This window comes from Bidens hawaiensis, unplaced genomic scaffold (assembly GCF_021521415.1).
Source record: "Bidens hawaiensis isolate Kalapana, Puna unplaced genomic scaffold, B.hawaiensis_p1.1 tig00024799_1, whole genome shotgun sequence".
Lineage (NCBI taxonomy): Eukaryota > Viridiplantae > Streptophyta > Magnoliopsida > Asterales > Asteraceae > Bidens > Bidens hawaiensis.
Genome location: NW_027493916.1, coordinates 128659 through 149867, shown reverse-complemented (window position 1 = coordinate 149867; position 21209 = coordinate 128659). Strand labels below are relative to the sequence as shown.

The 21209-nt window shown below is 34.7% G+C and overlaps 3 protein-coding genes across 5 annotated transcripts; all 3 read right to left on the bottom strand.

Moving 5' to 3' along the window:
• Window positions 1–42: 42 nt before the first annotated feature.
• On the bottom strand, window positions 43–1251 carry LOC143569904 (putative protein kinase At2g41970). Its single transcript, XM_077055701.1, has 4 exons — window positions 1053–1251; window positions 699–961; window positions 404–530; window positions 43–320 (listed from the first exon to the last, which is right to left on the bottom strand). Exons 1-4 carry the CDS (start codon window positions 1144–1146, stop codon window positions 43–45), a joined length of 762 nt encoding a protein of 253 aa, XP_076911816.1. The 5' UTR covers window positions 1147–1251.
• A 1739-nt stretch (window positions 1252–2990) lies between these two features.
• LOC143569907 (E3 ubiquitin-protein ligase SINAT2-like) lies at window positions 2991–7078 on the bottom strand. 3 transcript variants are annotated; one of them, XR_013141825.1, is made up of 5 exons: window positions 6856–7078; window positions 4714–5004; window positions 3674–4060; window positions 3161–3545; window positions 2991–3124 (listed from the first exon to the last, which is right to left on the bottom strand). XR_013141825.1 is itself a non-coding variant. In XM_077055704.1 (4 exons), the coding sequence occupies exons 2-4, from the start codon at window positions 4912–4914 to the stop codon at window positions 3225–3227; spliced, it is 909 nt and encodes a 302-aa protein (XP_076911819.1). In that variant the 5' UTR covers window positions 4915–5001; window positions 6856–7077; the 3' UTR covers window positions 3145–3224. The 3 variants fall into 3 exon arrangements, 1 of the variants encoding a protein (XP_076911819.1); XR_013141824.1 differs by having other exon boundaries at window positions 4714–5001; window positions 6856–7077; XM_077055704.1 differs by lacking the exon at window positions 2991–3124 and having other exon boundaries at window positions 3145–3545; window positions 4714–5001; window positions 6856–7077.
• Window positions 7079–16742: 9664 nt separating this feature from the next.
• LOC143569914 (uncharacterized) lies at window positions 16743–17246 on the bottom strand. The gene has a single exon (XM_077055710.1). The coding sequence runs from the start codon at window positions 17244–17246 to the stop codon at window positions 16743–16745; it is 504 nt and encodes a 167-aa protein (XP_076911825.1).
• Window positions 17247–21209: the final 3963 nt, after the last annotated feature.

The following is a 21209-nucleotide window of genomic DNA, read 5'->3' as shown; positions in this document are numbered from 1 at the left end:
CTAACAGGCTGAAAGGCGAAAACTAACATGTTTAACATATACTTACTCTGGAGCATGGTATCCAAATGTTCCCAAAACTCGAGTCGAATGTAACCGAGCTGCAGCATCAGACGACTGATTGCTCAAATTAAAATCAGCAATCTTTGTATGACAGTCGTTAAATAATAAAATATTGCTGGACCGAACATCACGATGCACAATCGAAGGTTGAACCTTTTCATGTAAATACTCGAGCCCTTTTGCTGCACCATACGCGATTTTAACTCTCTGAGTCCAGCTCAGCACCGGGCCCGGTTCCGCCCCCTTTACACCCTTTCTCCCTATAATTACAAAATACCCAAAACTTAAAACTATAAGTTAAAAATAAAGATTAAGACAAGTTGCATGTATGTAATGTATGTACCATGTAATACGTCGTGTAACGAGCCCATCAATGCATACTGATATACCAAGATGCGGTTGTTTGCCTCTAAGCAATAACCGAGCAACTCAACAAAATGCTCGTTTTTAAGCCTTGAAACGACCGATAACTGCAAATAAACGAGTGAAACGTGCATGTTAACAGTTGGTTGTTACGTATATTTATAGAGTTGGCAAGACGGGCAGGTTGAGTAACGCTGTAACGGGTCAATCTTTTCGGTCAAAACGGGGCGAACTCAATTAATTTAACATTATGAAAAAATAAAAATTTTCAAAACTCTAAACTGGTTTGCAAACTCATTATCAGACTCAGTTGATGAACTGGTATCCAGTTTTTTAACTGCAACTTCTTCACCTGTACTTAACTTTCCATAAAAAACTCGACCATATGAACCTTCGCCAACCAAAGATTTTGTACCAAAACTACCCGTAATCTTGTTTAACTCGTTTAACGATAACGCTGGTGTTTTGATCGGCAACACTTTTTGCTGGGCCCCACTTCTTGCAGGCACTGAACTCCTTGGTTCTCCTCTATTACTCCCTTAAATCACAAAATCTTTTTTTAAAAAAATTATAATTTTTTTATAAAAAGTTTATAAAAATGTATAAAAACTCTGTATATTGTTAGTTACCTCCGTAAGGCGTTCCTCGAGGCGGTGCTGTGGTGACGTTGTTTGTGGGCCCAGTGCCATAGTCATCTTCTACAGAACCTCCACAACAAGACATTCTTGAAAGGATACTTAACAATATACTTTTGTCTGTGATTTAACCTGAAATGATTAAAACATGATAATCACTTATAGGTGTGCTACTCGAGATAGCTCCTAGCTCGATCCTTAAAATAAGCTTGTTTAATAAACGAACCCTTGAGCCTGAGTTTCACTTATCGAGCTCGAGTTGACTTGCCAGCCTAAATGAGCCCGTTATATATATAATTTTTTTTGTTAATGTAATAAATATATATTTATATAATAAATAGTAAAATTCATTATAAATAAAATTATGATAAAATAACTAAATTATATACATTATGTTAATTACAAAATCTACAATTAAAAACTATATATAAATAATTAAAAATGCATATAAATTATTTAATAAATAATAAATTAGCCAATCTCGAGCTTCAAAAAACAACTCACGATCCGAGCTTGAGCTTGAGAAAAAGAGCTTGAAACAAGCCTAGCTCGAGCTCGGTGACACCCTGACTCGGCACGACTCGACTACATTGCAGCCCTTAACAAAATTACACCAAAATACCCTGCAACTTGAACTAATCTAGATGAACAAAGTAACAATTACATACCTCAAATCGCCGAAAGTCAAAAGCAAGATTGTGTTTTGGTGAACGTTGAATGTTGATGTAGTATATATATATCTGTAATATGTGTGGGTTGTTCATGCTTGCACGTTCATGGAATGGAATCTTGAATTCATAGTAGTAGTTGGTGATAAGCCAGTTGTCTAATACCATTATTATTATTATTATTATTATCAATAACATTTAACACAAACTCAAATAATCATATCAAGATGAGTCTCCTTGTGCATGCATGATGCATTGGACGCGTAATTTGTAGTTTTAAAACTGCGCATCCATAGTGGTTTCATAAAAATAAAAAAAAACCCACAAAGAAGATGCTTGGTGATGAAACTTGGATGAAAACGAAGAGGTGCATAAAAAAGTGTTATAAACCAGAGGTTGGGCTCAAATTTTTTGGCGAAAACGAATAAATTTTTTGAACGAAAACGAGTAAATTGACACTGATGAGCAAAAAACATGGGGGGGGGTGGACTAAAGGTTCGCCCATGAAGATGCCTAAGGGTTTCACTTCACCGCATTATATAAAATAATGCATTAATCAATAAAAATAATAAAAAAGTATGTGTATGCTGGTGATTGGTAGAAAGTGTAATTCAAGAGTTGAGAATGCCGTTCTTTGGATAACACTAGGAGAGACAACGTCCATGTTATTGGAGATGTGTAATCATGTAGAGGCGTTTTTGGGTGCGACATAGGTGGCCAAATAGTCCATTAAGACGATTGGGAGTGTTAAATAGTTAAGTGGCTTTAAACATTAAATTTCAAGAACTACATAATGTAATTGTAAAGGGTGTTTGGTATAAATAGTGAGTTATAAAGAGTGGGTAAACAGTTATATAACCGTCTTATGAGTCACAATTAAAAACAAAAATTTGCGCATGCTTAAACACTTCTCACATTACCTTGTTTGAATTGATTTCTTTTTTGTCAAATTAAATAGTAATGCAGTTGTACCTAGAGGTGTACAAAACCAGTTTTCTTTGTCAAACTAAACCAGTTTGGTCAAACCATGGTCAAAACCGGTTTGACTCAAACTGGTTCGGTTTAGAAACCAGTTTATAAACATGAAAGGTTGAACTGGTCGAAATCAATTCGGTACAATTTGAAACCGGTTTAAAATCGGCTTGGTAGTTCAAATGGGGAACCAATGATAGAACCAACAGGCAGGGTCGGTTCGCAGTGAACTGGTTCCAAACCTTTTTATCTTTACATCTTTAGTTGTACGTCATTACCAAGAAAATATTCAATATCAAACCACATGGACCATGACAATTATCACATCACAATAACAAACTACTAGATCACAAATTTCATGTTTCCAAACAACCAACTTATCACAAAACACAAATTTCAAGACACCACATAAATCAACATAAACATCTCGATTCGCGTATCCGCATAACTCAACCCGTCAACCCTCGACCCGACCCAACTATACAAACCCAAACCTGGCCCGTCTCTCGGTTTGACTTTCATTGACTCACTGTTCTTTCCATATCCGTCCGCTAACCCTTAACTTAAGTTCTTGCCTATCTCCACCCGAGAAAAACAACGCCAAGTTTCTTGGAATCATGAGCACTTCTTGACTATCACGAACTTTTCTGTGACTGTCACGAATGCTTCGTGGGACCCCTTGCCATGTGAATTTACGTCCGTACCCTCCAACTTCTAATGAATAACTAAACTTTTTGGCTTCGGTATCCTCGCCCATGAACCGTAAGAATGTTATGTAAAACGGTGCCATTCCAAGCTGAAACGCCTCGAAGTGTAAACAGAATTGTCGTCCGTAACAGTTAAATACCTGTAAAAAACATAAACTTTATCTTCCGAAAATACCCTTTTGTGACCGACAATTTTTAAATTTTCAAAACATAAACTAAAAAAGATGACTTATATATGTTATAGACAGCAACACTCATAACAACTTACCGTTAGCATCCACGTGGCATTTTCAACTTCATGCGGATTAGACTTCACATACCGATGATTAAACGTGCATCCATCATGCATATCAACATTATGATCATCCTTCAAATGTGTCATAAGAAACGGGATATCCCCAGTGATTGAACACTCGGACCCCGCATAGGGGCAATTGTAGGGGCGGAATCGGCAATTTTGCTCATGTTTAAGTTTGCTATAATAAGGAAATATATCATGGCACCCGAGGTTTTGATGTCTACACGGAAGTTCTAAAGATTCGGCTACTTTTTCCAATGCTAAACATCTAATGTTTCCCATTTCAAGATGACATGATGGACAACAATTGTGCACACGAAGCTTGCAATTTGAGCATAAAGTATGCCCATTTGGACACTACAAGAAAAAAAAACAAGAAATAAAAGGCAAAATGGTGAATAAATTTGGTGCGAATCTTGAAGTTGTAAGCAAGAAAAAAGTTGACTTTGATCTTGAATAATGGTTTTCTTTGATTAAAGATATGAACTTTCATTTAGTATATGATGTTTCATTTCATTGTTTCAAATTTGCAAAGCAAAATATTCTAAACAGTCAACGAGATTGTTAAAAACTGTAAACGAAGGCCTAAAGGAGAGTCTTTTATAACATTACATCATATTTAGATGTAAAAATTCGAGAAAACATAAACTTTTTACAAAACTATGTAAATTTAAAAGTAAAATCTAATAAGTTATGTCCATGATAATATATATTCTATAACCGAAACGAAGTCAAAAAGGTTATTTTAATATTTATTTAATCCAATTTTGTTTGAAAATTTGCAAAAAGTATTTATTTCCTCTAAACCAAGCAAAATTTTCTTTTAAACATATAATTAGAAAGTTAAAATCGTAAACAAATGCCAAAAAAGTAAAGTTCTTCGTAACATAAAAAAATATAATTTTGCTTTAAAACTTAAAAAATTAGTCAGTTCCCCTAAATCTGAAAGAAACCTTAACAAATGAATTCAATTATTTACACATTTATTGATAAACAATGTATAAACAAACCTGGTGAATTGGAGGATACATTAACATAGTGCAAACAGGACATTCTAGAAGCTCATGAACACCATTTGTTGATTGCATTACATGTTTTCCGGTTGCAATTCTTGTAATGCTTTTATCAGTTTTTGTCGTCGCCACATCATACTTCAAAGATTTAGGGTGAGACTCAATAACATCTTTACACACACCGCCACCTGGCGCCATTAAAATCCCAATAATATTTTTCTTGATCCAAAATACAAAAGTAGCAACTTAGCTCGAGTATTGGTGTTCTTGAAAGACTTGCAGCATCTGCTAAAACATAAAGTGTGAAGAGGTATATGAGAACATGCTATGATAGTTTAGGTTACAAAGATGTTAAAGTATTGAATAACAAAATCTTTGAGTTTTGGCCAAATGTGTATGATATTAATATATTGGCCAATGCGACGCCGGCGAATCAAAGAACCATAGCTTATTTAATTAAGGGTTCGATTATTTTTAAAAACTTGTGCAGTATTATGTTGTACAGTACAAGTCTACAATACGTAAAGTGGAACGACTACCCGTCCCCATTCGGGGTGTAAGCGAGCCAAACAGCTCGAATCAAGCTTGAGCCAAAAAATAAGCTAGTTTTGATAAACAAGCCGAGCCCCTATCAGGCTCGAGCTGGCTCACGAGCCTGCTATTTATATAACTTTTATTTAATATATTAAATATTGTAATAATTACCATTGTATATAAAATTATGATAAAAATAACTAAACATAAAACATGTTCATATGTAAAAATATAATCAAATACGTATAAAAAGTAATTATATATGTATATAAACTAATTAATATATAATACACAAGCTGGCTCATGAGCCTAAACCAAGCTATTATTTATATAAATTCATAAATTATATTAAATACTAAAACTAATATTATTATATATATAATTACGACAATAATAACTAAATTATATATCATGTTATATATGAAAATATGTTTAAAAAATGTATTCAAATGTATACAAATTAATTAAAAATAATAATAAACGAGCCGTGCTCGAGCTTGGAAAACCAGTCACGGGCAGAGCTTGAGCTTGAGCTTTAGATATAGAGCTCGAAACAAGCTGACCTCGAGCTCTCATAAGTTAAACGCACATCCAAACACCACAAATATCATATCCTTAACTAAATGTCTAAAAAACTCTTTGGTAACAAGAAAACCAGCAAAAAAAAAATTGCAGTAAGACAGGTAGGTGAAACTCTGAACTACTACTATTTAGTAATATAAAAATTCTTACACCAACCAAACTCAAGTAAATGCAAGGAAATTAAGAGTAGATCTATACATATAATAATCAATCCAAGCATACTTTCAATCATTGAGAAGATATTAATTATAGAGAAATAAACAGATATAGCCCCAACAACTAATTGATCATCTAATTCAGCTATCACTTTAGCTACTTTTAGTACCAATAATTAACACTAAATAACTTGAAAACTAATATATAAACAGAAACAAACAAGCAGAAATTGTGATTGCCTAACAAGATTATAATTCATGTGAAGTTCCTAACATCAATCAACCTAATATTCTGCATTTGGCAAAAAAGTAGGTAGAATTGAATTATATAAAAAAAAAAAAAAAAGTTAATCAAAAACCAATTCTTGGTATAAAGTGACTAAAACATTCAAGATCTGACATCAAAGTAAGAATTTCACAAAAGCTTATAACTTTATGCAAATAGTTACCAAATAATCAAGAAAAAATTAGGGTTTCAGTTTAAATCAGATGAAAAATGGTCAAAATGTCAAAACCCTAAAAACATAATGCTTACTCAAAATGGGTGTGTAATTGTGTAAAGTAGCCATTTTTCAAACCAAATAAACCCTAAATAGCAAAATGCAAGAAAATGACAACTCAAGAACCCAAAATCAAAATGCAATCAAATTTCAAGAAAATTAAAAAAAAATAGTTTTTTTTTTTAACTGATTCATTTGATCAGAAGATTCAAAACCCATCTGAGAAATCAACCAAATAAGATAAAGATTCATGGGTTTCGAATAAAAAGTTGATTTAAACAAAACCCATTTCAAAATTTAAACAAATTAATCAAAAAGCAGCTATTTTTACGGTGAAAAACATAACAGGATTCAAGTTTGAGAGATACCCAGATGAGATTATGCAGCTTATTGTTTGAATCTGGTGTTGAATTGAAGAAAAATGAAGTGAAGCTTCGGAAATTGATGGATGAAACGTATAGAAAGGGGTTTGAACTTTTGATATTTGATTTTGAAAGTCGTCTGATGAGGTAAAAACATACAGAAGAAAACATATTGGTTTATAGATTTCGTTTCTTTAAATATATAAAAGTGAAAATGAGTAATAAATAAATGTTTTGAATTGATTTGTATGAAAAAGAATACATATTTTAATGAAGTATGTAATTTATTTATATATTTATTTATAGTTTCATGCTCTAGCGGTATCCAGATGACTTTTGGTAGGCTAGGTCGACGGTTCAAGTCTCGTTTGTGACAAAAAATTGTCGTGTGCGAGCCATGGTTTACCATAGTGGGTCTTTGGGGCAGTGAGTTTTCTTTAGAATTGGTGGTGGGTTGGGTCACCAATGTTGTGTATGATCTTCGGCGTTGATGGCCTTTTTCTATGGATGTATTTAGGTTGTCGGGTTTTGCTGGTTGTCAAGAAAAAGATTCACGGCCTAAGAATATCAACGCGTGTCCGGTGTAAAAAGATATGGATTTCGGTTTTCTATTAAGTGAAGATAGACTAAATAAAAAAGATTAAATTTTAAGTTGATTTATATGAAAAATAATACACATTTTAAACAACTATATAATTTATATAAATAAAGGTGTATATTTATATAGGGCGTGTTAGTCATCTCAATAGAAAAATGTATAGTTTTGCTCCTTTATATATAAAATGTTTGTAGTATATTAGTAGTGTTTAAACGCATTCAAAACAATGGTTTTAAATTAATCTTGTCAGTGGCGCTTTTTCTTAAAAAAAAGAATAGGTTAAAGAAATAGGAGATAACGTGGATAACATAGTACATGATGTGTTGTGGTCGCATATTGAATACGTTCGCTATAAGAGAAAAAGACGATTGATGATGATATGCGAGTAAAAAGATGATACAAAAATTTAAGCCATATGTTAAATGCATTTAAAATTTAAACTGATATACATTATATGAAGGTTTCATACTTTTGCAAAAAAAAAATATATATGACTGATGACTCTAGAGTCGTGTAGTCATGTATCACATTACAATTTGCACTAATTTGTTTTTCTAACTTCACTATTAAGATATAAAAAAAGTTAATAAAGTAACTATTTATGTAATTCTCTCTCTCTTTTCTTACAAGTTTTTACTTATATTAAGCCCCAAATCAAAGTATTACAAACATTTTAAACCTTAATCAACTATTTCAAAACTCAATCTTTCATATACAGGGGCAGCCCATGGGCCAGCAAAACTATACAATGACTTTAGGCCCACATTTAATTAAGACTTACAAACAAGGGCTTTAGGCCTACACTTATAATAAGCAAATTAAACTCAAAGTTACATTGTTCTGGTGGTAAACTTGGTTCTTGCTAAATTGTATGTCATGATTTCGAGACTTGTAATAAGCGTTTTTCTCTTTTTTTTTCTCCTGTTTTTTAATGGTAACGAGCTCAAGACTGTAGTAAGCGTTTTTCTTTATTATTATTATTATTATTGTTATTATTATTATTATCATTTTATATTTGTGATAACATATATTTACACATACTGCAATATATATCAGCTTGTTAAAAACAATATTCGCCGTTTAAAAAATAAAATACATGTTGCTCGTGTGCCAAAAAGAAATAATATAAAATAATAAGTTAAAGTAAGTAAACGTGGATTTTTATCCGTTTTAAGCCTTTTGATTTAGGTCACATGGGAAAACGTGTCATGAGATTTCCCGCATTTAAGGTTTGAATTGTATCTTTACGACTTGTTTTTGAGTTTTTTAACCAATGAAAGAAAATGAAAGGAGAGGGAAGAATAAGAAATGGAAGTGAAGGGAATGAATTTTTTTTTTAATTAGGTGTGTTCTTAAGTTGGAAGGAAATTAGAGGAAATGAAAGGATAAAAATAGTTATCCTTAGTAATCAGCCCAGGATAATTTATTGGAAAAAAACATCAATTTAATCCCTCCAAACTCCTCCTACTCCATTTCTCTTCATCTTAAAAAACTCAAAAACACCCATTTTTTAATTATCCTTAGTTTTCCTTTTATTTCTCTCCTTTAAAAAACCTCAAGAAAAGGACGTTAGTGAGTTTTAGTTTTAATATAATTAATTCTTAATTGAGAAGCTATAATATACTTCGGTTCTTGTAATCAGGGTGTGGAGAAATCGGGCCTGTCTTTTTCGGTAATTAACTTTAGTGCTAGTGTTAAACATAATAAATTAGTGGCTGAAGATTTCAAAACTAACCATCCGGATCCTATGACTGTGGAGAAGATTGTTGATAATCGTATGCTTGAAGAGCATCCCCAGGATGATGTGCTAAGCGAGGAAGGGCTTTATGAGTCACAGGATGTTGTTAAGGATTGTCATAGGCCACTATACAACGGAGGAGGTTGATGCTTCGATTAGGTTGGTTCGTGACTTAGAGATGAATCTTAAGGGCAATTAAGATCTTGTTTGCAAGACTATAGAAGAAGAATGGCTTAAAGCCCTATGCTGATCTTGTGTAATTTTGTTTTTTAATAGTTTGTTTGGTGTGTGTTTTCCGCCTTTTGGCTTCGTTGGTTGTTTTTGGGGTTTTTACTAGTTTCCCGCTAGCCTTTTTTATAAATTATTTTATGAAATTTGATGTTCAAAAAATGAAAGTTTTTGTAGGCTTTTGTTCTAGAATTCAAAAGGTTATAATGATCTTAAATGCTAAATTACAATTCTACAACTTATAAAACCACGACTTTATTAATGGTAAGGCGTTTTCCCTTCTAAACTGTGCGTTGTGGGTTAACGTCACATACTCAAAGAGGGATATAGGGCTCTAGAAGGGTGGGCAGGGGCATATCATACAACCTATATTCGTAGTGTAGTATATGACATAGTTTTCCTGTTTCAGTTCAAGTGTTCACTCAACAAAATCTCAAGCTCAAGACCTAAATCCATTAAAACTTAAAATCTCTGAGAATAAAGCAACAAAAAGAGAAAGAGACTAAAAGTAGATATGTAAGCAACCTAAAAATTTTATAGACCGTTTGACGATAAGTTCTTTCATGTATTTTCATTAAGTTAGATACATGTGACTATAGACTATGCATGTTTATTAATTTGTCATAGATTTCATATAGATCCATTTCATTAGGACACGTGTGACATCACTTTATCAAATTTTAACCTGTTTGAAGTTCAAACAGTAGCAAATATAACTTTAAAAAATAAAAAATAAAAATTTACAAATATATTTAATTTAAAAAAAGTAAACTGTCTGATACAAAACAGTAAAACTCATCGGTTTTTAATGTTGTATTTAGAAACTTCTGGTTGCACAGTGTGTGGTGGTCCTTCACACTGTATCAATTGGACCAGCCATTTTAGTGACCACTTTTTTGTCACACCAGCACAATCAATTTATTCACACTTAATACATGTCATGATGTCATGCAACCTAAAGGTTATAATTGTCAAACTGAAGAAGACAGTATCACTATTTAAGCATGATGTGCAACCTTTTATTGTCATTTATTATGAGTATGACCATCTCACCCTAGTAAAGAAATTTACTTTTGTTTTCAAAGATTTGGGCTTCTTGTTATCTAAGAATACATAGTACATAAATTATAAATTTGTATTTATTAACTTATTTATTTACGTCATCTCGGTTTCAATATGATAATAATGAATCTTATTGGTGTAGAGAAGTCGGTAATTAGAAAAGTAACTTAAAATTATCAAATTTGATAATGCGAGGAATGCTAGCCTTTTATTTTAAAGGCCCATTAATTCAACCATTGTGTTTTTAGCATGGTAAGAATGAGCCGACTCTAAACTTGAGCTTGATTTGTTTGACTTACGAGAGCTTTTGCTTAACTTGTCTCATGGTCTATTTTATAAAAGTGTGAGTTGGGCTCATAATTAGTATTTCATGTTCGAGTTTGGCTTGGGTTTCGCTAATTTGTATGTTATTATTATTATATGAATATATATGTTTTCGTATTAAATACAATTTATATAGATAATAGCTCGTTGGCTTGTGAGCCGGCTTGAGCTTGACAAATGAAGCTTGGGCTCAAACTTGTTTATTAACAAACTTACTTTTGGGTGTTTACACCCCTAATTTAAAGTCATTATATAGTTTTCCGGCAACAATTCGAATGACTCATGGACTGTGGCGCCGGGGGGGGGGGGGGAGCTCAAAATGTATACATAATTTCACAAACGAGAGAGGGGGGGCTCAAATTTTCGACCAAAAAAGGCTAAACTTACACTACGTATAAAATTTTTTGGCCGAAAACTGGTAAATTTACACTACTGCGCAAAAAAAGGGGGGGGGGGGGGGACGACCCCTGGCCCCAATGAAGATTCGCCCCTGCTCATGGAGCCCGTGAGGTTGTGGGAGGACTTGCAAATGAACTCGTCTTCCACTCTACCTTAAACAGGCTAGGGCTAGCTGGCTCCCGTGACCTCTTTTCTTGATCTACACTTGACTCAAAAGGCCCATGAACCCAACATTTTATACTCGTAAGTCATAATCAACTAATCTAGAATGATTCACACAAATACACATGATATTTACAAGTCAGTATCTAGAGCACTAGGTGAAACTATCTAAAAAGGTCAAAAGTAAACATATCTAAGATAAGTAGCAACAACAACCAACAACAATAACAAAACCCAACCCAGTAAAAATCTCGTCAATACTAGCCAAGCTATTAACAAGATCTGAGAAGATGGATTATAGATAAACCATACATCTATCTGAAAGAATAGAGATGCTATTTTCAAATAGACCCTCAGCTTCAATCCGAGATAAGCAATTTACAAAAAGTTTCAAGGGTCTTGATGTATCAAGATGTTCTAGAAATTCAGAATCCTAGCTTTAAAATTAGTATCTACCTAGACAGGTCCTCACATTTTTGTCCCCTCATAAAATATTTTATTAGCAGTGTTTTTATTATTATTATTATTATTATTATTTTTTCTTTAGCAAATTAAGATTGGAAATATAAATTTTCATAAATATATTATAGTTTCTGTTATTAGTGTAATAACTCAAATGGAAAAGTTAAATACAAAGGGAGACAAAAATAAGAAGTGTGAGAAATATTTGTGACCATACAAAAACTCATTAAGGATAAATTCAAAAAAATAATTAAAAAAATCATAACTCAAATTATAAATAAAAAAACAAAAAAATTTTAATAACCAAAATGTTTCCCCTGTCAGTCACTCCCGCTAAAAAAATCGACGAAAAGACACGATGCCGAGATCAAAGACACAATGACGAAATAAACAAAAAACACAATTATAACTAAAAAAGACACAATACATCGCAAAATATAACACAATGCAGAACAAAATATAACACAATATTAAGAAAAAAAGACACAATGTCAAGGAAAAAAGAAACAATCAATGACAAAAATAAACACAAAACACAATACAAACAAAAAGACACAATAATCTTTTTCACTCACAATTGTGTCTTTTTTTTTAGAACGAGAAAGACAATGAAAACATTTTTTTTGTTTTTATTAAATTTTGAGTTATGATTTTTTTTATTATATTTTTTAAAGAGTTTTTCATTGTGATTACATATCATTTTCATCTTTCTCATTTTTGTTCCCTTTGTAAAATACTTAGAACACTACACATTTTTCTAACATTCACTTCTTTAAAATAAATAAATATGAATATTATGTTCGCTAATATCCATTTAAACTAAATATCTTATCTGTTAAATAATCAAATAAATAAATGTGAATATTATGGTATATACTTTTCTAGTTTTTAAGGAGGTGGAACCGTGTAGGACTACTGGTCCACTGAACTAGGGTCTAATGATTTGATGGGGTTAAATGAGATGACTCAATTAAACTTTAGGGGTGCAAACGAGTCGAGCCGAGCCCAAGCTCGACTAGGCTCGAGCTCGGCTCGTTTAACTTACACAGAGCTCGAGCTTGAGCTCGGCTCGTTTCGAGCTCTATTTCCAAAGCTCGAGCTCGGCTCGTGAGTAGATTTTCAAGCTCGAGCTCGGCTCGGGCTTGGCTCGTTTACCATTTATTAATTATTTTTTAAATAATATAATTATTTTTATATATTATTTTCTATTATAATTTTCTGTATAAATAATATATATATATATATATATATTAAGTTATTTTTATTTATTTTTTATAGCACTATATATATATATTAATTAATAATTATTAAATATATGTTTTAAAAAAATATATAAAGGGCAAGCTCGTTTAGGCTCGCGAGCCGGCTCGAGCTCGATAGGTGAAGCTTGGGCTCGGGCTCGCTCATTAAACGAGCTTACTTTTAGGCTTGAGCTCGAGCTCCAGCTCGATTAAGCTTGGCTCGTTCGAGCTTTTTAACGAGCCGATTCCGAGTAGCTCACGAACAGCTCGGCTCGTTTGCACCCCTATTAAACTTTCAAGAACAAGCCCATCACCAAAATCATTAATATAGATTATATAGTTAATACAAACATCATCTAAAGGATCTGGATCAAGCCCATGTATATGAGATACCCCTTATATTTCTTTTATAAGTCTCCAAAATAGTTGAGGGGTACAAATATGGTTTTTATGCAATGTTTAACTGTTTAATTTCTAATGCATCTATTTTCCAAAGTTACAAAATTTTCTGGTATCGCATTACAGTTTACAACCCTTTCGCCATTTTTAACAAACCTTGATAATATAAGTGACAACGTTTTGGTAGTCGAAACTTGCTAGAGTAAGGACATGGTTTGGTATAGATAGAAAAACAACACTTTGCGCCTTGCGATAGATGTTACTTTTGTAAAACATCTGGAGTAAGGATTAGACATTTAACTGTGACCAATTGCTCATTTGTAAGGCCCCGTTACCGGTAGCCCTACTTTCGTGTTGGATTTACTCATAAACGCAGTTCTAAATATCAGAGTTAATTAAAACATTCGCGGAATATAAAAGCTTTCATAAAACATTTCATAACAAAACACGTCTTGTCTTAAAACATCATTTTTTCTTTCAAAATAAACGAAACATTAAACTTAAACGTCTTGAGTCTTCCGATGCCAGCCTCTTATTCAGTGCCACGTGTCTCCTCAAGCGAGCTGCCTCATCCTACTCACCTGCGTGCATACTAAAAGTCAGCTACGCTGAGTGAGTTCTAGTTAATCACACACTATACAATACACATAAACTTATATTCTTTCATTCATACTTTCATACTTTCTTTTGTATTAACTTACTTTCATATCTTACGTTATAAAGAGCATTACGCCCTACATTCCTCGAGTATTATTAGGGCTCGGTACCCTCCTTCCTCGAGTATTATTAGGGCTCGGTACCCTCTTTCCTCGAGTATTATTAGGGCTCGGTACCCTCTTTCTTCGAATATTAGTACGGTTCGGTTCCCTAGTTCTCGAATATTAGTAGGGTTCGATTCCCTCTTCGTTACCATACAACCACACATCATACCTCGAGTATTATTAGGGCCCGGTACCCTCTTCGTAACCATACAACCATCCTTTCCTTCTTTTATTAACTTTATCACATTCATACACATAAGCATACATATCATACTTACCTTATACTTAGCGTTACAACCTGACAGTACGTGCAATATCCGAAGATCGTTCACGTACCGTCAGGCCATCATTCATTCATATCACATCATTCACATAAGGCATACACTTATCTCTTAGGATAAGCGTATTAACAAACATATCGAGTATGCACACAGCCCCGAAAACATAACACATAATTGGGGCTAGAAACTCACCTGAACACGGTTACGTTCACCGTTAATCGTAATCCCTTTCTTCAGTTGTGCACGGCTGACTGTATAACAAGTATACATATCAATTAACTATCACTACTCATATCATCTTTCTAGTCTTAACTACTACCCACAATGAACGGGGGTCCGGGGGCAGCGCCCCTGGCAGCGGGGTCTAGGGGCGGCAGCCCCTAGCAGGGTCCAAGGGGCAGAGCCCCAGGCTGGGGTCGAGCTGCCAGGTCAGCTTGGAAAAATTTTATTTACATTAACTGTCTTAACACATTTTCCATTAGGTTTTTAATTTATTTTCTAAGCGAACTTAACTTTAGGCGAAGTTAAACCTTAAGCGAACTTAGCTTTAGGCGAAGTTATCAGTTAGGCGAACTTGGCCTTAGGCGAAGTTATCAGTTAGGCGAACTTGGCCGTAGGCGAAGTTATCAGTTAGGCGAACTTGGCCTTAGGCGAAGTTATCAGTTAGGCGAACTTGGCCTTAGGCGAAGTTATCAGTTAGGCGAACTTGGCCTTAAGCGAACTTGGCCGTAGGCGAAGTTAAGCTTTGAAGGCGAAGTTATGCTTTGAAGGCGAAGTTAAGCTTTTGCAGGCGAAGTTGTTCAGGTCAGCTACGGGTTTGGTTTTTATCAAGCATTTTGGCGATTTTAATACCCTTGTTATGGTTCGACTTCACCCTCTACGTTCCCTAACCGTTTTCGTTCGTATATATATCCCGTATATACTATAAAGCTTGGACCTTTAAGGTAAAAACGTTCAATACTACGTAAACTTTAAAGGTCAAGAACATACCTTTTATACGTTCGGTGTGGTCGCGGTTTGCTTGGTTATCTCGTATATTGAAGATCTAATAATGGTCGGCTTGATTCTTGGTCTCGGATGTCTCTCTCTCTCTCTCGGCCGAATATGGTGTAGTGTATGTGTGTGTTTTTGAGTGTGTAGAGATTATGATGGAAATGAAATGAGGGTTTAGGGTTTTAGGTTGGTTTAGGGGATATTTATATCCCTTAAAGCCCATGGACCTAAGGCCCATTCTCATTTAACCCATCTTAATTAATCTAAGTCCATGATCCGTTCTTTACTCGACATTAATTAATTAATAACGCGAAATCACTAAACGTAACTTTCTTTATTTAACATTATAAATTTTAGGATGTTACATCATTTTCTCACATAAAGGTAAAGGGATTTGAGAGGTAATTGTGAACCCGAATAACATATGGGTTTAAAGAAAAGACATATGTATTAATGGTGATCATTTAGACTACATGTACTTCAGGGATTTGGGAGATGATGGGCTAATACTTGCCTTTTTTTCCTCTACACTTTTTAATCAATTCTGGTGAACAAGAGTGAACATCTAAATATAAAAGTGAAGAGAGTAGTGGAACATCTAAATATAAAAGTGAAGATAGTAGTGTCTCGGGAAGATCCCCAAGCTTCGGGCAATACGCAACACTAAGTTTTTGAAGGCATGTGAGGTGTTGTAGGCCCTCCGAAAGTGATTCCAGCTCAACAAAATGAAGATTCTTAGAAAAGTTAGAGATGATGGAAGAAGAAAATTAGATGAATTCATACTTTCTTCCGCCTTTGAAGTAAATGAAACCACTTCTGAATTTTCACCAAGTAAGGTTAGTGTAACAAGCGAGGTTGGGAAATTTTGCAGCCCCCACTTCGAAATAGATTTCTTGCTCCAATTGTAAGAATTTTTAAACTAGGAGGCCACAAAGCACATGGAAAAGAATAATCCAGACTTGGACAATTATCTATCACCATTTCTTCAAGAGATGTGAGAGATTGCAAATGTTCATGAGGAAATGACTTCAGATTCTTGCAATCGATTATCCAAAGCTCTCTCAAGCAAAGAAATGGAAGAAAACCATAACCATTACTTGGAATGGAGTTTATTTCATCACAACCTTCAAGTGTTAACCTGGTGAGATGGACAAAGCATCCTTCGGGAAGCAACGTCAGATTTACCATCCATGAAAGGTAAAAAGATCCAACTGCTGACATGAAGTTGCTACGAAGCCAGCTTACCTACACATCTTCACACCCAATCCTAAGAAGCTTCAAAGTGGACGGGACACCGTCCATTGTTGGGAGGGTCAAGGATTTAAACGAATAACAACCTCTTATTACCAACTTCTCAATGCTAACTGGGCGGTTGTAACTCTCCAAACTCGTACAACTTCGTATTGTCACTTCTCTAACAGATTTCATGCTAACATTCAAATCCACATCTTTCTCACCAAATGATATCAGATTTTGACACTCATTTACTTCCAACTTTTGTAAACTCACAAGAATCTCGCATGCGGTTGCTTCTGATTCCCACAAGTATGATAGTTCATCACAATATGAAATGTTAAGATATTTGAGTGCCTTAAAATGTTGTAATACTTCTCCACATAGTGGAGTAACACCTTTAATACTCTGCATTGTCAAACTAGCAATTGATGATGACACACTGACCATGATTTTTAACACCGCGAAAGAACATTCTGCTACATGTAAAACATGAAGTGAAGGAATTGAGTCCATTCCCACTACCCTTAGATTCGGACAATTTAATATATTCATCTCACGAAGCAAGGAAACACCCGGGCTTTGTTATCGCCACTAGTTGCCCATTCTTCCCAGCCAAACATATTATCAAATTTCAAAACTTCAAGCCGTGATGGAAATGCAACACCATAAAAAGAGTTTGAGGGTCTAAGGAACTCCAAACCCAGTCTCTTTAGCCCATCCATGCTTTGAACAAGCAACGTTTGAAGTGACGGTAGATGTCCAAGTGTTGGTAAAGATGTACAACTTCTACAACCACTTAATGTAAGTTGAGTTAAGCAAACAAATGAGGCATCCCCGACCCAACTAGGAAAATTTTTTCCATTGTAATAGGAAATATCGAGGCTTTTTAACTTCTCAAAAGGCCTCAAACCCTTCAAGTACTTCATATTCGGTTATTTCATTCCTAGTTACATAAAAGGCATAACACCATATCATTAGCAAATCACATATACCCTTCTTTTGTTGTAAGTTTGTCGGTTCGGAACGACGAGTTTAACGTATGAAGCCTAAATAAAAGAAAGTCTTGGATTTAGAAAGGTTGTCTTGAAGATCTTTAAATAAAATAATTGTTGCAAAAACTAATCAATTAAAGTTCAAGGTTTAAAATGTAACTATTTAAGAATTTATAATAATAACCCTTTTAAAAAAATGTAAGTTTGCTCAAAACCGGGTTAAAGTATCTAACCTTAATATTTACTTAACCAATGTTAAGTAATAAGGTGGGGAAAATGCTAAAATGCAAGTTCCATTAGGCTAAAGATACTAAAACGGGTTTTTAACGAGCGTTCGGGTTGTCGGTTCGGGTCTTGACAAATGGTCGAACCCAAAGTCAACTTTCCAAAATATTAATTGTTATGAGATAACTCATTAAAACATACTAACACTTAACCAAGTATGTAGATCTATTGTTTAGAACTAACAACGCACGTTAAGCTAGTGTTCGGTTTTGTCGGTCCAAACTATGTTATGAGATCAAGTTGGATCCAACTATTCCAAGTACTTAAGAAAATAATTAAAATCAGTTTGTAAACTATTTTTTTAAAGAAATATACAAGTCTTGATAACTAAAAACACACTTGTGTGTCTTAAGCGAGTAAAAGTCGGTATAGTTCGGTTTGGTTCGGTTTCCATCTCACAAATAGTTCATAGATGGTTTCTACATGCCCAAATATCATAGAACTTGTATATTGGTTTATAAATGAAGAAAACTTAAATTTTACAACATAAAAAGTTAACTACAAGTCTTTTAAGCAAAAGTTTCGGTTTAGTTCGGTTTCCATCTCCCAACGAGTTCATAGATGGATTCCATACGCTTAATATCAAAGAACTTGTAAAAATGATTTTTGAAACTCAAATCTATCAATAAACATGTTTAAACAACTATTTTAACAAAACTAGTAAACAAAAGTTCGGTTTCCGGTTTGGACTAGTTTCGGTTAAACCGAGGTTAGTCTTATACAAACCCACACCATGGAACTTGTAAATAAGATGAACAAACTAAAGGGTTAGAAGTTAGTCATAAGTGATATGTATAATAAGTTATGTGTGTGTAAATATATATCAAGAACACGAAGTCCTCCATGAAGCCTTGCCTTATGACATTCGAAACTTAACCAACCAGAGTCGGTGAAGTAACAAATAAAGGAAACAAGGGGTGTGTATTATATATATGTTGTACCACCATATTCAAGAGTTAGTAATGTTAGATGAACAAGTTAGAATGAAAGACTATAGTTAGTTTGACTTGAGAAGTCAAAACTTCAAGAATACATAAGAAATAACAACCTTGAATCTATGGAATTTTGAGAGAGTTTTTTGGAGATGTAGCAAGAGTAAAATGAAGAAGATGGGTGTGTATATATAGGGAAGGATTGAAGGGTTGAGTATAAAGATTCTTTTATGGTTTGCATAAAAATGGGTATGTTTAAATGGTCAAACAATGCATAATATAAAAAAAACAATATTTTATATATTTTATATATTTTAAATTACAAGATCAAATATTTTATATATTTGAAATGTTCGGGTTACAAACGGGTCGGGTTTACAAAACAAAAGTGACCCGAAATTGACGAATGTCACAGTATTCCCTACTTTAGGAAATTTCGTCCCGAAATTAAGATGAAGACGACGGTGCAAACAAATGTGGATACTTCTCTTTCATTGCGTCTTCTCGCTCCCAAGTAAACTACGCGCCACGCCGTGATTCCCAACGAACTTTTACTAACCGAATACGACTACGCTTGGTTTTCTTCTCGTTGCGATCCATAATCTCAACGGGTCGTTCAACCATAATCATAGACTCATCAACATGAACTTCATCGAGGGGTATATGAAGATTACCCTCGCCTAGGCACTTTTTGAGATTCGAAACATTAAATGTCGGATGAACACCGGCAAGTTCTTGCGGTAGTTAAAGTCGATACGCTACTTTCCCAACACGCTCAAGAATTTTAAAAGGACCAACGAAACGAGGAGCTAGTTTACCCTTCTTTCCAAAACGGACTACCCCTTCCAAGGAGATACTTTTAGAAGGACAAGATCGTCAACATTAAATTTGATCGGTTTTCGCCGTTTGTCGGCGTAACTCTTTTGACGATTTCTAGCGGTTAGGAGATTTTTACGGATTTGATCAATGACGTCGGTGGCTTCTTGGACCATTTCGGGTCCCGTGATTTGAGCTTCACCGATTTCGTTCCAACAAATCGAGGAACGACATTTACGACCGTAAAGAGCTTGAAAAGGAGCCACATCAATGCTAGAGTGGTAGCTATTGTTGTAGGAGAACTCGATGAACGGAAGATGAGAATCCCAATTCCCACCGAAATCAAGATCACATGCTCGTAGCATATCCTCGAGTGTTTGGATTGTACGTTCGGATTGACCGTCCGTTTGAGGATGATAAGCGGTGCTAAGATCGAGACGTGTTCCCAAAGCTTCTTGAAGTAAACGCCAAAAATGAGAGGTAAAACGGGCATCGCGGTCGGAGATGATAGACAATGGTAAACCGTGTCGGCACACGATTTCCCGAACCTAGATTTGAGCAAGCTGCTCGACAAAATACTTCTCGCGGATCGGAATGAAATGAGCAGATTTGGTTAATCGATTGATGATTACCCAAATGCTATCGTTGCCTTTTTGGGTTTTGGGTAATTTGGTGATAAAGTCCATAGCAATGTCTTCCCATTTCCAAATGGGAATCGGTGGTTGCTCGAGTAGACCAAAAGGTCTTTGATGTTCGGCTTTGACTTTCGAGCAACTAAGACATTTAGATACAAACAACGCTACGTCCTTTTTCATACCCGGCCACCAAAAGGTAGCACGAAGATCGAAGTACATCTTATCCGCACCGGGATGAACGGAATAGTGCGAATTATGAGCTTCGTCGAGAATACAAGTACGAAGGTCATCGCGATCGGGAACCCACAAACAATTGAGAAATTACAAAAGACCATCGGGTTTGGTTTCGAGTTGAAGTTCGGCTCCACATGACATTTCTTCATACATGTTACCTTCTTCAACGGAGGTGCGTTGAGCTTGAAAGATACGAATTTGAAGATCGTTTTGAACAATGACGCTTATAAGCAGAACGGATTTAACATTAACCTTTCGACTTAGGGCGTCGACGACAACATTCGCTTTACCGGGGTGGTAGCGAATCTCGCAGTCGTAATCACTAAGTAATTCGGCCCATCGTCGTTGTCTCATGTTGAGATCTTTTTGGTCAAAAATGTGTTGAATGCTTTTATGATCGGTAAAAACCACACATTTTGTTCCATAAAGGTAATGTCTCCATATTTTGAGAGCGAAAACGACGGCACCAAGTTCGAGATCGTGAGTCGTATAGTTCTTCTCGTTGACCTTAAGTTTCCTTGATGCGTATGCGATGACTTGACCTCGTTGCATGAGAACACAACCAAGTCCTTGATGGGATGC